The 15405-nt window shown below is 36.1% G+C and overlaps 2 protein-coding genes across 3 annotated transcripts; both read left to right on the top strand.

Annotated features, from left to right (window-relative positions):
- The first annotated feature begins 1279 nt into the window (after positions 1-1279).
- On the top strand, positions 1280-8816 carry LOC110781863 (conserved oligomeric Golgi complex subunit 7). Its single transcript, XM_021985914.2, has 10 exons — positions 1280-1723; positions 3297-3386; positions 3487-3606; positions 3699-3800; positions 3892-4157; positions 4632-4777; positions 6056-6251; positions 6478-7150; positions 7734-8066; positions 8148-8816. Exons 1-10 carry the CDS (start codon positions 1439-1441, stop codon positions 8427-8429), a joined length of 2493 nt encoding a protein of 830 aa, XP_021841606.1. The 5' UTR covers positions 1280-1438; the 3' UTR covers positions 8430-8816.
- Positions 8817-10282: 1466 nt separating this feature from the next.
- Positions 10283-14956, top strand: LOC110781861 (transcription initiation factor IIA subunit 2). 2 transcript variants are annotated; one of them, XM_021985912.2, is made up of 5 exons: positions 10283-10437; positions 10813-10954; positions 11041-11091; positions 13794-13958; positions 14581-14956. In XM_021985912.2, the coding sequence occupies exons 2-4, from the start codon at positions 10826-10828 to the stop codon at positions 13932-13934; spliced, it is 321 nt and encodes a 106-aa protein (XP_021841604.1). In that variant the 5' UTR covers positions 10283-10437; positions 10813-10825; the 3' UTR covers positions 13935-13958; positions 14581-14956. The 2 variants fall into 2 exon arrangements, with proteins under 2 accessions (XP_021841604.1, XP_021841605.1); XM_021985913.2 differs by having other exon boundaries at positions 10345-10553.
- The last annotated feature ends 449 nt before the right edge of the window (positions 14957-15405 follow it).

The raw sequence follows: 15405 nt of genomic DNA, 5'->3' as shown, positions 1-15405 counted from the left end.
AAAGTACATCATTCCAACTAAAAGTACATAACTATATATAAAAGTACGTCATTCCAACTAAAAGCACATTATTTGACAGACTATTAACAAATCCAAACTCTTAATTCCAAACCATGAACTACATTAGAGAACAACCACCCATCGCAAATCAGATTACTAGTTAAAGCACGGAATTACGCAAAATTGTGGAAAATAACATTTAAGGACAAAATCCTTCTCAAATTACCAATTGATATCATAGTTAGTCACTTCCAAGTAGATACCTTGTGATTATAACTATAAGCACATAACTACGACAAAAAAAACATTACTACCCATAAAAGTACATAATTACAATTACAAGCACATAACTAGGAATAAAAGCACATGTTCTTTTTTGAAAAGGAAATCCATTTTCTTCTGCGAACCCCAAAAAACAAAAAAGCTAGGGTTTAGTTGTAAATAACCAAAGAAAAATACAAAAACCAAACTAAAATAATATATCAATACACACTTACTTGAATAGATGAAGATTAAATTTACGAATTTGAGCAATTGTGTTACCTAATTTGCGATTTTCGGGAGATGAATATGTTCTTTATTTTGGTTTTGTGTTGACGACATCAACGAGGTTTGTATTTGATTCCCTAAATCTTTCCTTTTTTATTCACTTTTTATTTGACAGTTTTTAAGATTTAAATATTTATCCTAATTTAACTTCCAAAAGATACCCAAAAAATCCGGAAAGTAGTTTTTGTTTCTTTTTCAATTTATTTTTTTTTAAAAAAAAAAATTCTGGTAAAAGCTATCAAAACGACGTAGTTTTGACCCGGTTGCGTGACCGGGTGTATGTTTTACTAATTGACGGAATTGGAGTATTGGACTAGTCTTTTCCCTTTGATTGTTGTATGGAGTACTCCCTCCGTCCCGGAATACTCGACCCGGTTTGACCGGCACAGAGTTTAAGGGTCTTGAATTGACTTATTTAATTTAATAAGTAGTAGTTGATAGTGGGGTATTATTTTAATGTAGTTAGTGGGAAATGTGTAAATGGGTGGGGTGGGGGAGAGTAGGGGTTGAATTTTTAATTATTTTTTGTATGGAGTAGGGGGTAGGTGGGTTAATAGGGGTGGAGTGAGAAATAATATAATATTGTTAGAATATTTCTATTTTTAGAAACAGGTCAAGTATTAAGGGACGGCCCGATAAGAAAAACAGGTCAAGTATTCCGGGACGGAGGGAGTAGTAATTTTTTTTTTTTCCAGATCTTCTTCAAGTGTCTGTGTTACCGGATTTACCTACCTTGTTCTAAACCTTCATTTCTCACCAGCTAAAAAACCCTTCATTTTCCAATTTCCTATTTCCACAGATTCAAATCCCTCTCAGATGAACTCACACTCATTCACCAACCTACATTTCCACATATTTTGATCACTCAATCAATTATAGTTCTGCAAAAATGATGGTAGATTTGGGATCATTTTCCGACGAGAAATTCGACGCGAAGAAATGGATAAACAACGCCGTGAAAGCTCGTCACCCGGCAGATGCTTTGGAGAAACACTTAGTAGATCTGGAAATGAAGCTTCAATTGATGTCTGAAGAGATCTCCGCTTCTCTTGAAGAACAAAGTTCTGCCTCCATTCTCCGTGTTCCACGTGCCACTCGTGATGTCATCCGCATTCGCGACGACGCCGTTTCTCTCCGCTCTTCCATCTCCACCATCCTTACCAAGATCAAGCAGGTTTTTTTTTTATAGTTTTTTTTCTATTTCGGTGATTTTGGGATAATTTACATTAAACTTTTATGACTTAGATTTTTGCAATACTTAGACATGCATATTTTAATTTACTGACAAAATTGATGGATGTGAAATAAATGCAAGTACACTTAGATTTTAGGTTTTAGATAACTCGAGAGTGTGAAGAAGTGCTTGATCATAGTGTAATGTTTGGCGCTATGGAAGATTGAGGTGAATTTGCGCCAACATTTGGAGAAGTGTTAAATTGATGAAAATGAGAGCTGAATTGGATATGGTGCAATTAGCTAGACTCAGACCGGGTCGAATTGCAGTTGATCTGGTGAGACTATTTGAATCATGATGATTAAAGTGCTTGAACATAGTGTAATGTTGAGCGCTATGGAAGATTGAGGTGAATTTGCGCCAACATTTCGACAAGTGTAAATTGATGAAAATGAGAGCTGAATTGGATATGGTGCAATTAGCTAGACACATACCATATCGAATTGTAGTTGACATGGTGAGACTATTTAAATCATGATGAGTGAAGTAAGTGATGATTAAAATGGGGCGAGAAGCTGCAATCCTAGCCTCCTAGGTAGATAATAGAACCTGCAACTACACTTTTTGAATTTGTTGGAAAAAGGATATTGTTGATAAATAGGCTTGCACATGGCATCTGTGGTCGAATTGGAATCCGAGAAAATACAACTCAAGAACATTAGATTTACGTGCATTTAGAAAAAGGGTAATCATCAATGTGTGAATGATCAGCTGCCTATTAATTGAAGCTTTCCGGTTACAGCCATTTTTGGAATGCCACTCTACACTTCAAACTTTCCCTATGAATTAAAATCAATGAGTCTTGATCTATAGATCAATGTTTGAAGACCTATGTCATGCCTCCCAAAAAGTGAGTGACAACTGCCACTCGGCAACTAATGCAGAGACCAAATCAAATGGAAGTGAAGTAATTAATAAAAACATAGTAAGTGAAGAAATAAGAGCCACTGCCCATGATCAAATGCTAACTAATGTTATTCTTTGAAAGAATGAATACTAGTGTTTCCTATGTTGACGAAGAAAGAGGAGGCCAGGATTGTTTTTTGGTGAGCGGGAAGTTTGGGATATGTTTGGGTGTTTCTAAGGGTGACAGGCAGTTTTCTGTTAAAACTGTCCAACTGTCTCTGGAGAAAATTCTTTAATCACCGAGGAGTTCAGTGGGGTCATATAGCTTATAATAAATGGGACCTCTTTATGAGTATGCAATTCTAATTTCTATTAACTAGTTCAGAAATCATTGAACGGACTCTCTACCTTAAAATCTTGGTCGAAATGGTGTTTTTTCTTGTTGTTGCCCCAAACTAGAGTGGCTATCTTCTTCAGGTCATGGAATTTAAGCAATAGCCTGAGAGTGGTGCAAGAAATTTATCCTACCATTGAAGTGAAGGGACCATAGTAGGTCTTTCATAGATCTTGCTAATTACTTGAAACACTGTGTCTCTGTGTATATCTTTCTTCATTAGAATCGTCGCTTAATCATCAGCCCTTTTTATTTAGTCTTAACTCTCTTCAGGCAGAAGGCTCTGCTGCAGACTCTATTGCAGCTCTTGCAAAAGTTGATACTGTCAAATATAGGATGGAAGCTGCATACAAGACATTGCAGGTTAGACTTTATTGATAGGTTCTTTATGATTTGGTTGGTGAGTCTGAGAAACTGAGGAAGTGCCAAGTCTTTAACAAGGCAAGTTTGGTGTATTTTATAGGATGCTGCTGGGTTGACCCAATTGAGCTCAACTGTGGAGGATGTTTTCGCCAGTGGTGATCTTCCACGGGCTGCGGAAACGTTAGCCAGCATGAGGCACTGCCTGTCTGCAGTAGGAGAGGTATGACTTCAAGCAGCTCCTACTAATTGTGGATATGTTCTAGTCATGCTGGACATAAGATATTTTTTGTTTTACGTGTAATTACTTTTTAGGTTGCTGAATTTGCTAATGTGAGGAAGCAACTTGAGGTCTTAGAGGACAGACTGGACGCGATGGTTCAGCCTCGATTGATGGATGCTCTGTCTAATCGTAAAGTAAAGTATCTTCATATGTTTTCAATTATCTGCTCCTATTATGCACCTTGCCACCTCGCGTCTCATATACTTCTCTGTTTCTATTATACAGGTTGATGTTGCTCAGGAGATGCGAGGAATTCTTGTGCGAATTGGTAGATTCCAGTCCTTAGAAGTGTACTATACTAAGGTTCACCTCAAATCCATAAAGCAACTTTGGGATGAATTCGAGTCCAGGCAGCGAACCACCAAGTTCCAAACAAACCATTCAGCAAATACAAATGAGTTCCAATCAAATCATTCATCCGTTTCTTTTTCCACATGGTTGCCAAGCTTTTATGATGAACTGCTACTCTGTCTTGAGCAAGAATGGAAATGGTAAATTCATAATTTCATTGTTGTGTCCTTTCTCAATCTTGTACCATGCTTCTGTTTATGCAGATTCCCTAAGAAAAAACATGCAAGGCCAAATTTCTTTTGCTTTCTTAGTTTTGTCATCTTTTGTAATGCTGTCTGATGACGTGTTTTTTATTTTTACACAACTCCAAAAGTCATTGTTCTTTTTCATCTTTGTACTATCTCACTTGAGTCCTTGACCGTCGTAATATTCAATTCTCTGAGAATTAGTTCCCGATTATTAGATTGTATGTATAATATAGTTCTTTACCGTGAGCTTAGATCTTCACTTACCACTGATCCCAGTGAGAACTATCACACGAGTATACAACCGAGCACCTATTGTGATTTTTTTTTTGCTTAGTTGAGCAATTGTTTCAACATTATCATTTTTATTATATCTTTTCTCTATACCAGAATTTCTCGTCCCATATAAATTATTCTGTTACTTCGCAGGTGCATGATTGCCTTCCCTGATGATTATAAAACACTGGTACCGAAGTTGTTAATTGAGACAATGCTAGCGGTTAATTCAAGCTTCATTTCTCGCATCAACCTTGCAACTGGAGATGCTGTTCCTGAAACAAAAGCATTGGCTAAAGGTTGCATTTTATTCATCCTTCAAGCTTCATTTAATATATGCTCCTTCTATTCCTTAAATTTAGATTTAGACTGTTTGCAGTTTTTTAGTTCTAGTTTATACTTGGGGCCTTTTTTTCCGTCCGAACATCAAATATTGTATTGTAAAAATGTAAAATTTTAAAAGAATTTAACAGGTCTAATGATAATATTTTCAAGTTCCGTTCCTCTGGAGCTCTGAGTATAGTAGCAGGAACGAAAATTCATGACTTAAATACATGATATAGTTTAGTTCTGATGGGCTGCTTATGTGAAATATTGGCGAGGTAATATAAAATGCATCTTAGACTCTTAGCGTGTCCCGTGACCCCTATTTATATCAAATACATGTTCTGCATAGATAGCTCCTCATCTTTGTTTGGAAATTGCCAGTGCCAGCCAATAAAGTTGTATTGGAGGATGAAAAGACGGCTTGACGACTATGAAGGAAGTCTTGCTTGAGTTTTGTTTGAGTAGCAACTTCCTAATGCTTTTACTTAGAAAGTAACTTTCCGAGACGAGATAACTGCTGTTCCTCATTGATTTACTAACTGGGAACTTGTATCCTACTGTGGTGTTCCATTAGCAATAATGTGCTAGAAATAAGTCTACAGTTCCTCTTACACATTAACAGTGTTAGCCCCTTCATATTAGGATGTTTAAAGACTATCTACCTTCATGTCTGAATACAGGGTCTATTTTTTTAACTGCAATTTATAACTTGTGTCTTCTTTGTTGTATGGTAATCTTTGTCTCCTATGTTATTCAGACATGATTATGGGTGTGCATCCAGAGAATAGACGTGCTTAGACAAAAAAAGTTACAGTTTGACACAGACCCTGACCAATTGAACATGAGTACAGAGACACAGCCTTCAGTGAACACTGAACATCTTCCTGATTCTAAAACACTATTGCTTGTCTTTTTAGATTACAAATACTTAAACGCACATTTTTAGTTTTGCTTCGTTGTCAGTTCTTAGTCACAATCTGTATCTCAGCCCATTTGTTGCTTAACTTTCTCCTTCACCTTCCATCTCTTTTTGTAGTTTTTCTGTACACTTATGTTGATCAAGCTAATTAAGGTGTCTGTATGAGAATCAAAGTGTCAAGTAACACTTTCAAATCCTTACCGAATTGTCAAGTCTACCCGACATGGGTTGATGTATGTTTTTATACATGGAGCAACCAAAAATTCGACGTAGGTACTTCAAGTAAACAAACGAGTCAAAGTAACTTAATTTGTCTAATTCACATCTTCAGGGACATTGGATTTGTTATCTGGTGATATGCCCAAAGGAAAGATTCACAGCAAACATCTTGATGCAATGATTGAACTGCATAATGTGACGAACACTTTTGCAAGAAACATTCAACATCTTTTTTCAGAATCTGCGATGCAAGTACTACTTGATACAATGAAAGCAGTTTACTCTCCTTTTGAGACGTTTAAAAAGAAGTAAGCAGGCTTTGAATTTCTAAAACGAGTCTCTTTTTCTTGCTTTCAACATTTTGTGTCAATTGATTGAGGTATAGCTACGTAGTCCGTAGTGCATGCCAGGTTCTTTTGACTGGTTTTTTTGTTAATTGTTACTCTTATACTGCATATATCTTCCCAATCATTGTATTGAAGCTTGTACCCTCAGTCTTATTTTCTAATTGATAATTAAAACCTTGTGTTACAGATACGGGCAAATGGAGCGCACCATCCTTGCTTCTGAGATTGGGAAGTTAGATCTTAGAGGAGCTGTTGCTCGTGGAGTAGGTGCTCAAGGAATAGAACTTAGTGAAACTGTTAGGAGGATGGAGGAGTCTGTTCCTCAAGTTATTTTGCTTCTTGAAGCTGCAGTTGAGAGGTGTATCAATTTTACTGGTGGTTCTGAGGCAGATGAGCTAATTGTTGCCCTCGATGACATAATGTTGCAGTACATTTCCATGCTTAATGAGACATTGAAATCACTAAGAGCCGTATGTGGAGTAGATAATACATCTGACATTATAAAGAGAGATTCTGGATCTGACAAGAAGGAAGGAACTCATAATCCTCGGAAAGCTGACCTAATTACGAACGAGGAAGAATGGTCCATGGTACAAGGGGCTTTGCAGATTCTTACTGTTGCTGATTGTCTAACAAGCAGATCCTCTGTCTTTGAAGCTTCACTGAGAGCTACTCTTTCTAGGTTAAGTACAAGTCTACCTGTATCAGCATTTGGTGAGGACCAAAATCAGAGACAATTATCCATTGATGACGGAAATGTGAGTGTAAATTTAGCTGGAGGAGCTGCACTGGATATGGCTACCGTGCGATTAGCTGATGCTCCTGAAAAGGCTCGAAAGCTAGTTAGTCTTCTGGAGCAGGCAAGTATAGTTATTTCAAATTCATCATACTTTTTTCAAATTAAAATATGCTATAGTATTTATTTAATCCAAGGAGAGAGTGGTTGTTTGAAAGTTATATGAAAAGATTGAAAACCTATTATCAAGAAAGACATGGGGTGGGCATAAGAATTGCTTGGGTCGAGTCTTCTATGGCTACTACGAAAGATAGTCGTCGTCTGATGATTATCTGTTTGAATGTTGTCTCAACTGATAATATTGTGTGAAACTACTGAAAAGTTTCAAACCAAAAGTGTAGGTTGGTTTATTAGCTCAATTACGTTGGAAGATACTAGGAAATGAAAAGAGGTCTTGGGGCATCAGATCGTCACTTATGAATTGGTCTTTATGATCTTTAGCTCTTTTTGCTGATGGGTGTTTGGAATATCTTTTGCTACTGTTTGAGGGTATATTCAAAATTTAGGGGTTTTATTGCATTAGATTTATATTTTCTGTCCAGTGCTTTGTCTTGTTTCCATTGGTATCTTCAAAATGATGCTTTATTATCTTTTTTTTTGTGTATAATAAACTTACTTACGAAAGCTACTTGTCATTCTTGTGCCAGTCTAAAGACCCTCGGTTCCATGCACTTCCACTCGCATCTCATAGAGTTTCCACATTTGAAGAAACTGTTAATGAGCTTGTATATGATGTCCTGATATCAAAGGTACGACAGCGTCTCAGTGATGTGTCACGCATGCCGATATGGGCATCTGCAGAGGAGACTAGCGCGTTTCCTCTCCCGAGCTTCAGCTCATACCCTCAATCGTATATCACTAGTATTGGTGAATATCTCCTTACCTTGCCCCAGCAATTGGAGCCCCTTGCAGAAGGTATTTCTAGTGATGATGCCAATGCAGATGAAGCCCAGTTCTTTGCCACTGAATGGATGTTTAAGGTAATTTTAAATCAATTTAAGTATTGTTCCCCTTTTCATCCCTGCTTAATTGTGCTGATTAATATGTCTAAACCTTTCAAGGTTGCGGAGGGTGCCACTGCAATATACGTGGAGCAGTTGCGAGGGATTCAATACATTACTGAGCGTGGAGCTCAGCAACTCTCCGTTGATATAGAGTATTTGGCAAATGTTCTTTCCGCTTTATCAGTGCCAATTCCTTCAATACTTACAACCTTCCAGACATGCCTTTCCACCCCAAAAGATCAATTGAAAGATCTGATTAAATCAGATTCCACCACCCAGCTTGACCTTCCCATAGCAAACCTCATCTGCAAAATGCGGCGTGTAAATCTAGATCCATAGATTTGGTGACCAAAGTTGAATTATGTCCTTACTCTTGTTTCTTCATGAAATCTTGAAATTATATCAGAGCCCATCATCTGCCCTGGAATTCTCCAAATACAGTTGGATTAAGCGAGACAGCATTTGAAGATATAGGTGTTACACCATGCATATGAACATCAATCACTTCGAGAATCACAGCAATCCTCAGTTTTGTTTCAGTAATTCCTGATTTATTTGCTTCTTGGGGTGATATGGTGTCAACCATGACTGTGTACTTAATGTATTTCGAGCACAATGTCACTCCAAGTTGTATAGTGTTGTGAATTATAGTTCTGAACTTTCCTTCTATTAAAGGAGGATAACTCAAGCAATACAGGAATGTTATAGGCCCTTTTTTTTCTGTCTCATGCTCGTCATCATACTTCTCTGTATTTTTTTCTGTCTCAGGCTCGTCATCATACTTCTCTGTACTTTCATTTTTCAGCTATTCTCACCCTTTTTCCTCCAAAATTTCCAACTATAAAAACTAAAAACAAAAAAACAAAAATTGAAAGTTAATGACGAAAAGTGGATGAAAAGGGTGAACATAAGCTAACTTCGACAACACGTGACCTGCACGTAAAATCAAAGTTAACGCCGAAAAGTGGGAACAAGTTGTCTCTCGCAAAGAATTTTTACTCGTGACTTTACCCAATTTTTTTTATAAGGTCATTTCTCGCAAATTTTGAACTATAAAAGGTCATTTTTGGCAAATTAGCCTAGGAAAAATAAGTACAATCAGGTAAATAAGAATAGACCGCCCTAGTCTTCTTGTCCTTCAATTATGATAATTATGATTTTCGATTGATGTTGATGAAGATGTTCAAATATGATGAATTTTTGCGTATGGTGTTGGTAATTATAATGGATTGAGTATACAATCTTTATATAATATCGCTAAATATGTTTGAAAAATTAAAAGGAGTGTTTTAATACTCCGTTAAATACATGGTGGATAAGTAAGGTTGAGATGGTAAAATTATTTTATGGAACGCCTGGCATATTTATTTTATGGATATCCTCCTATAAAATTGTGGAAAGATTTTTATGGCAAAATTATATTTTTGAAAGTTTTCAAAGTCTTTCATGACTACTTATTATCATGATCTATTGATCTTTCTAGATTTATGGAACTTATGTTCATATGCATCACTTGTTGTAAGTTGTTGATCATTTGACATTATTTTGGTTAGTACACTAATACATAGATTTGTGAAACAGAATACTAGCTTGAGGAGTTGAGGGTATGCACATTTAGGAAGGAATGAGAGATAAGATGAGGTTTTTGGGTATTAAGTATTGAAATAGGGGTATTTTATGAGTTATTGAAACGGAAGGGTTATTTGATTAATTTATTGAAAACTCGGGGCATTTCATAAAAAACTCGTTTAATGAAATATGGAGATGTATATTTAGGTGGCTAAACCTCCCCAGAAGACAGGAAGAGTTGAACTTGTGATCTCCACAACTATTTGAGTATTTGCGAGCATTTTCTCTCAAACAAAGGCACACATCTGACTCATCTGATATTTTGATCCCCGACTATTCTTCAAGCTCACTCCCAAACGAAGGATCGTTGTTTTGAAATTAAGTTTAGGAAAACTTTCATTACTGAAGTTTTCTATTTTCTCACTATTTTTTAATTTTATACCTGAATGTTGCAAGAACAATAACCTTGTTGAAACGGGTGAAAAAAATAAATTTTATCTTTGTAGGTGCCGTTTGGCTCATGGCTCGCATTTACGGATCCATCCAAGAGAGGAGCCATATGCGGTATGCCCATATCAAAACAGTAAACCCATCAAGGGCATTATCGTATAATTAAAAAGAAGTCGGTCAACGCTGTATAACCACCAAATCCAGAAATTCCAAGGTATAAAAACACCCAAATTTCTCCAATTTTCGTACCACATAGATTCATCGCACATTTCAAAACATCACCAAATATACAGCTTACAACTTCAGAGCGAAGCGACCGTACTCGATCGTACTTTTCTACTCTTCCGAATTCTTAATATTTTAGTTCATAAACAAATTCTTGAAATCAAATTCTTGAAATTTGTTGAATTAGATGAATTTGATTTGGAATCCTTTCTATTTTCGGTACATAATTTCGTTTCTCCTTTTTTGTGCTCTATTTTCTAAGTTGTTTGAAAATATTTGTAGTTGTTGAATGTAATTTCGATTTCTTTTCTTCCTTTGTTATGTATTGTGTCTTGATGATTTTTTTCCGTAGCTTTGTTAATTTTCAAGTTCGTTTTCGCATGATTTGGAGTGATAATTTGTTTGAAACTGTTGAAATTTCTCGAATAAGATGAATTGTTTAGTGGTTGAAATTGATTAATTGGAGAATTTGACGCAGATCTTTGTAATCAATGGTGACATGCGAGTTGTATCGGATGTCGAGACTTGGAATGTGTTTGACAGAGACGTTGGATGAGATGGTTATGAGTGGTACTCTCGGTCCTGAGCTTGCGATTCAAGTTCTTGTTCAGTTTGATAAGGTTGTAATTCGACGCATTGTCTTCGGGGCAATAGGCAATTTTTTAAAATAGGTAATTGATTGTGTTTGTTTTTTGTGTGATTATAGTCGATTACTGCAGCGCTTGAGGCTCAATTGAGGGCCAAAGTAACAATCAAGGTATTGAACTTGATCTAATGATTTCAGCATTTCAGTTGATTGGAAATTAGAATAGTTTGTGAATGAGAATTATTCATGAATGAAGTACTGCCTTTAAATGGAAGTTTTGAGAAGAGCGGTCCCGTGTACTAGATTTGGAGCTTAGTTATTATTGTAATTCTTAGTGCATGTGCATTGGTTGGCTCTTCAAAGTAACTCTTCTTCAAAATAGTTCTTTGAGGGATCTCCACTCTCTCTCTACCACTACCTCTCTATAAGATACACTCAAGAATTCATTCCTAAAAACACTCAACATTGGTTGATTACTCAAGTGAGCTCTCCAATCTCTTTTTAACCATTTAGTGGTCCATAATTAATTATCTCTATCCACTTTTCAAAGTTACTCCCCACTTTTCAACAAGAATCAACTCTTGGAGGGCTCTTGGGCAAGAGCTATCTTGAAGTAACTCTCCATGAAGAGCTACTCAAGTGCCCCTCAAGAACCACTCAAGAGCCCCTCAAGAACCACTCAAGATCCCCAATGTTAGCCAAGAGATAGTTCTTGTTGGTGAGCTACTTGGAGAGCCACTCCAAGAGCCCCAATGTACATGCTCTTAGAGACGATTACAACTAGTATAGCTGAGTTTGTGTGGTTTTGCGTGGCGAATTATTGGAGCCGAAGTGGATGAGATGTACTATATAGCTGAGTTTGTCTACCTTGGCTGAATACTGAATGTTAGTGGATGAGGTCATGGTTGGTTCATTTATCAATTTTTTTAGTGATATTGGAAATTGTTATGGTAGATTTGAAGATTTGCTGGTATTCAATGTATTAGTGAAAGAATGTCAAAACTGTATAACAACAGAACCACTTTTGTGTTAGAGTATTTGGAGGTCAACCCCCCACTGAACACTAAAATTGGAAATGCAGGGATGTAGTGTGAAGAGATGCTCTGAAATATGCTTGTAAAGAAGCGGAGAGAGTTGTAGGATAATGCTCTCTTAATTCGAAAGTTCAATAATGTTTATTTTGGTTTATCCCATTTAATAAACATGGAATACATATTCACTTAACTATCTTTCCATATTCACTTAATTGTCTTTCCATGTTCCCATTATACTAATCTGACTACTGGTTAAATTATAGCTTTTAAAAAATTCTTTTATGAGGGTGGAAACCTGAAAGTAGTACTCCCTACATCCCTAAAGTTCTTTTCACTTGGAATCTTTATAAAGATTCTAATAAAAATATAATCTAATACTGTATTAATTACTCCCTCCGTTCCTTTAAGTTGTATCCATTTGGGAAAGTGGGGGGTTTTTAAGAAAATTGGAATCTTGGTTTGTATTGGTATAAGTGTAAAGATTGGGTGTAAGAAAAATGATTGTATGTAAGAGATTATAATAAAAAAAAAAAAAAAGAGAGAAAATAATAAAGAAATAAGGTAAAAGAGAGGAGTGATAATGATGGGTGATAAAGGAGGTGAGAGAGTGGGTATATGGGGAAGGGAAAAGAATTAAATAATAGGGGCGGGGATATTTAGGTTGGAATATGGGTAGAATCTTTAGGTATTTTGGTAAATAGATAGAAATGTAAGGATATTTTAGGATAAAATGTATGTCCAAAAATAGATACGGATACAACAAAAAGAAACGCTTAAAAAGGAAACGGATACAACAAAAAGGAACGGAGGGAGTAATATACAAGTCAAAACATATTCACGGGGGCCTTGTTTGATTAGTCTAGATTGTAGTTTCAAAAATCAACTTTTATAGTTTTTAACAATTCAAATATGCATTGAATTGATACTGTGCAAAAATCAAGTGGAACAATCTTCCAGAAAAGGAGGGAGTATTAGATGCTTCAAATTATATGCCTGGGAGTCTCTCTTCCTCACGTAATGGGAGTGCAAAGGCTGATTTTTAGAAATTAGATATCAATTTCTGGAGATTTTCTTAAACATTTCAGACTACACAGTTCCTTTGAAGGTAGAATTGCGGAAAACATTATTGGTTAGTTGACAGTTGATTAGGTACAAAGAAAGTATTGTTAAGTCTTGATAATTAGTTATGCCTTGGATTTTTTCGGAGTTTACTGAGTGATGTTTAGGTAAGTGGTTAAATCTACTTGAATGTGAGTTAGAGGCAAACCAAGTGAAAGAGTAGGTACTTGGCCCCTGTTTCGGAGTTTACTGAGTAATGCTTTGGTAAGTGGTAAAATTTACTTCTCTGTGAATTAGAGGCCAAGGTTTCGTGGTACTTAAATCTTCAAATGCTCTTGTTGTGAAGAATGATCTGAGCAGGTTGCAGTTTTAGCTCTGGTGGGGAAGGTCTATTTGATATCTCAAGTTCTCAACAATTACTGCAGCTCTCTGTATGATATTCGGATTGATCTTAATGTTATTTTGAATAATTTTTGGGTATAGACTGAATTCACTAGAAAAAGCAGTAGAGCGGTAATGACCTTTTACTGATCCTGTGTCGGAAAAGGTTACTTTAGATGAAGCAAATAATGCGATGATTTTGGGGTCCCATTTTTGTACTTTCAGATCAGAGGCTCATACTTGTATTAGATTTAAAGAGGGGTATGCAGCTCTGTATTTATTGAATCTAACATTTGGTGGTTATAGATAAATGATCAGTTCACTATAAAAAAATGGTCATCTGTCTTGCTGATTTTGGCAGTAAATATTTCTTACTATCTCTTTATTCTTATGTTGCAGGGGCATCTACACACCTACAGATTCTGCGACAATGTGTGGACCTTCATCTTACAGGGTGCACTGTTCAAAAGTGAGGAGTTGCAGGAGAATGTCAACGTAGTTAAAATAGTGGCATGCGACTCTAAGCTTCTCAGTCAATAGTGTGGTCAGACCGCATATCACCAGGTATGACAAAGTTCATCACATTCTTGTGTTGTAGAGTAGTTTTTGGTACCTCGATCTATGTACTTTTGGAGTGAGCTATTGACGGTACTGAAACTTGTGGAAATTCTACATTCATAATTCCATATTATAGACTTGATGAATTGTTGCATGTTTCTATTTCTCAGTTTATGTATATTAACCCTTTTTAGCATGCACATCTTACAAAGATCTTCAGAAACATTGCCTACATGGGACAGTGGTATTTCTTGGCTGCAAATATCCCCCCATAATAACCTTTATTATTATCTCATTTAATTTCAGTTTTCAACATGACTGTTACATTAGCTACTACTTTAAGTCTACCCATTTTCGGAATTAGGATGCTCTTAAATGTTTAATCTTAGATCAACAAGAACTCTTTCAAGAATTTTGTTTCGCAAAATAACTTATTCTACCTACGCATTAAACATTTTGTCAATAATATACAAAACCATTCTAGTATTCTACCATTAGATTTCCATGCAACATTATTGATTCCATTGCTTTGCTTTGTGTTCCCTGTACCCTAATTGTATGAAGATTTCACTTTTGCATTTCTCAGTTCACTAAGCATAAATTTTATTTATTTTATGTTTGCTTTCAGTTTATAAGCAGATTATTGGATTCGGATTATTTTTGCTCAAAGCGTCAAATAGCATAGGTCGTACTATGGATCGCAAATGTCTAGCATATGATGTGATTGAAAGAAGGATTGGGGGCGTTTAAGTTCTTCAAATTAAGGACTATCTAAAGAAGAAATCAGACAGTCTCTGCTTTATTAAGAGCTACTGTAACTCATACTTAAACATTCACAACGAAGTACTCCGTACCTTTGATGCCTGAGTCATATGTAAATCATGAATTTCAACACTCACTATTTTTTACCCATTTACGATAGATTCTCATCTGCAAAATGCGGCTTGTACATAGATTTGGTTCCCAAAGTCGAATTAAGTCCTTACTCTTGTTTCTTCATGAAATCTTGAAATTATATCCGAGCCCATCATCTGGGCTGGAGTTCTGCAATACAGTTGGATTAAGCGAGAAAGCATTTGAAGATATAGCCACACAGGCAGGGGCGGTGCCAGTACGGTTCAGTGGGTTCAACTGAACCCGTACTGGCAAAAACAAAGAAGTTCACAAGTTTCTGAAACTATCAAACTTGAATATTATATATATATTGTAGCGCTCAAACTATATGAAAAGTAAAAGGCTGGAACACTGGTTGGAGCGGGAATAGTCTTCCCCAATCATTTGGTGTGTAAGATGGTCCTGGTTCGACTCTTAGCAATTATATTCTAAGACTTTTGATTTTTTTTTCTTTTCTTTCTTAGTAGTTATAGTTTTGAACTTTTAATAAATAATTTTTTTATTACTTAATGTCTTTCAAATTCTAAAAATTATCCAATGCCCTAGAAAAAATTGGATT

The sequence above is a fragment of the Spinacia oleracea genome, chromosome 1 (assembly GCF_020520425.1).
Source record: "Spinacia oleracea cultivar Varoflay chromosome 1, BTI_SOV_V1, whole genome shotgun sequence".
Classification (NCBI taxonomy): domain Eukaryota; kingdom Viridiplantae; phylum Streptophyta; class Magnoliopsida; order Caryophyllales; family Amaranthaceae; genus Spinacia; species Spinacia oleracea.
The sequence above is the reverse complement of the archived record's forward strand: the minus strand, read 5'-3'. Positions and strand labels throughout refer to the sequence as shown.

What these genes read in the sequence shown, in the direction of transcription:
- LOC110781861 (XM_021985912.2), top strand. Translation starts at nt 10,826, where the DNA reads ATGGTGACATGCGAGTTGTATCGGATGTCGAGACTTGGAATGTGTTTG. An exon ending in TTCTTGTTCAGTTTGATAAG is followed by an intron (nt 10,955 to 11,040) that starts GTTGTAATTCGA and finishes GTGTGATTATAG; the next exon opens with TCGATTACTGCAGCGCTTGA. An exon ending in GGGCCAAAGTAACAATCAAG is followed by an intron (nt 11,092 to 13,793) that starts GTATTGAACTTG and finishes CTTATGTTGCAG; the next exon opens with GGGCATCTACACACCTACAG.
- LOC110781863 (XM_021985914.2), top strand. Translation starts at nt 1,439, where the DNA reads ATGATGGTAGATTTGGGATCATTTTCCGACGAGAAATTCGACGCGAAG. An exon ending in CTTGAGCAAGAATGGAAATG is followed by an intron (nt 4,158 to 4,631) that starts GTAAATTCATAA and finishes GTTACTTCGCAG; the next exon opens with GTGCATGATTGCCTTCCCTG. An exon ending in TAGTTAGTCTTCTGGAGCAG is followed by an intron (nt 7,151 to 7,733) that starts GCAAGTATAGTT and finishes TTCTTGTGCCAG; the next exon opens with TCTAAAGACCCTCGGTTCCA.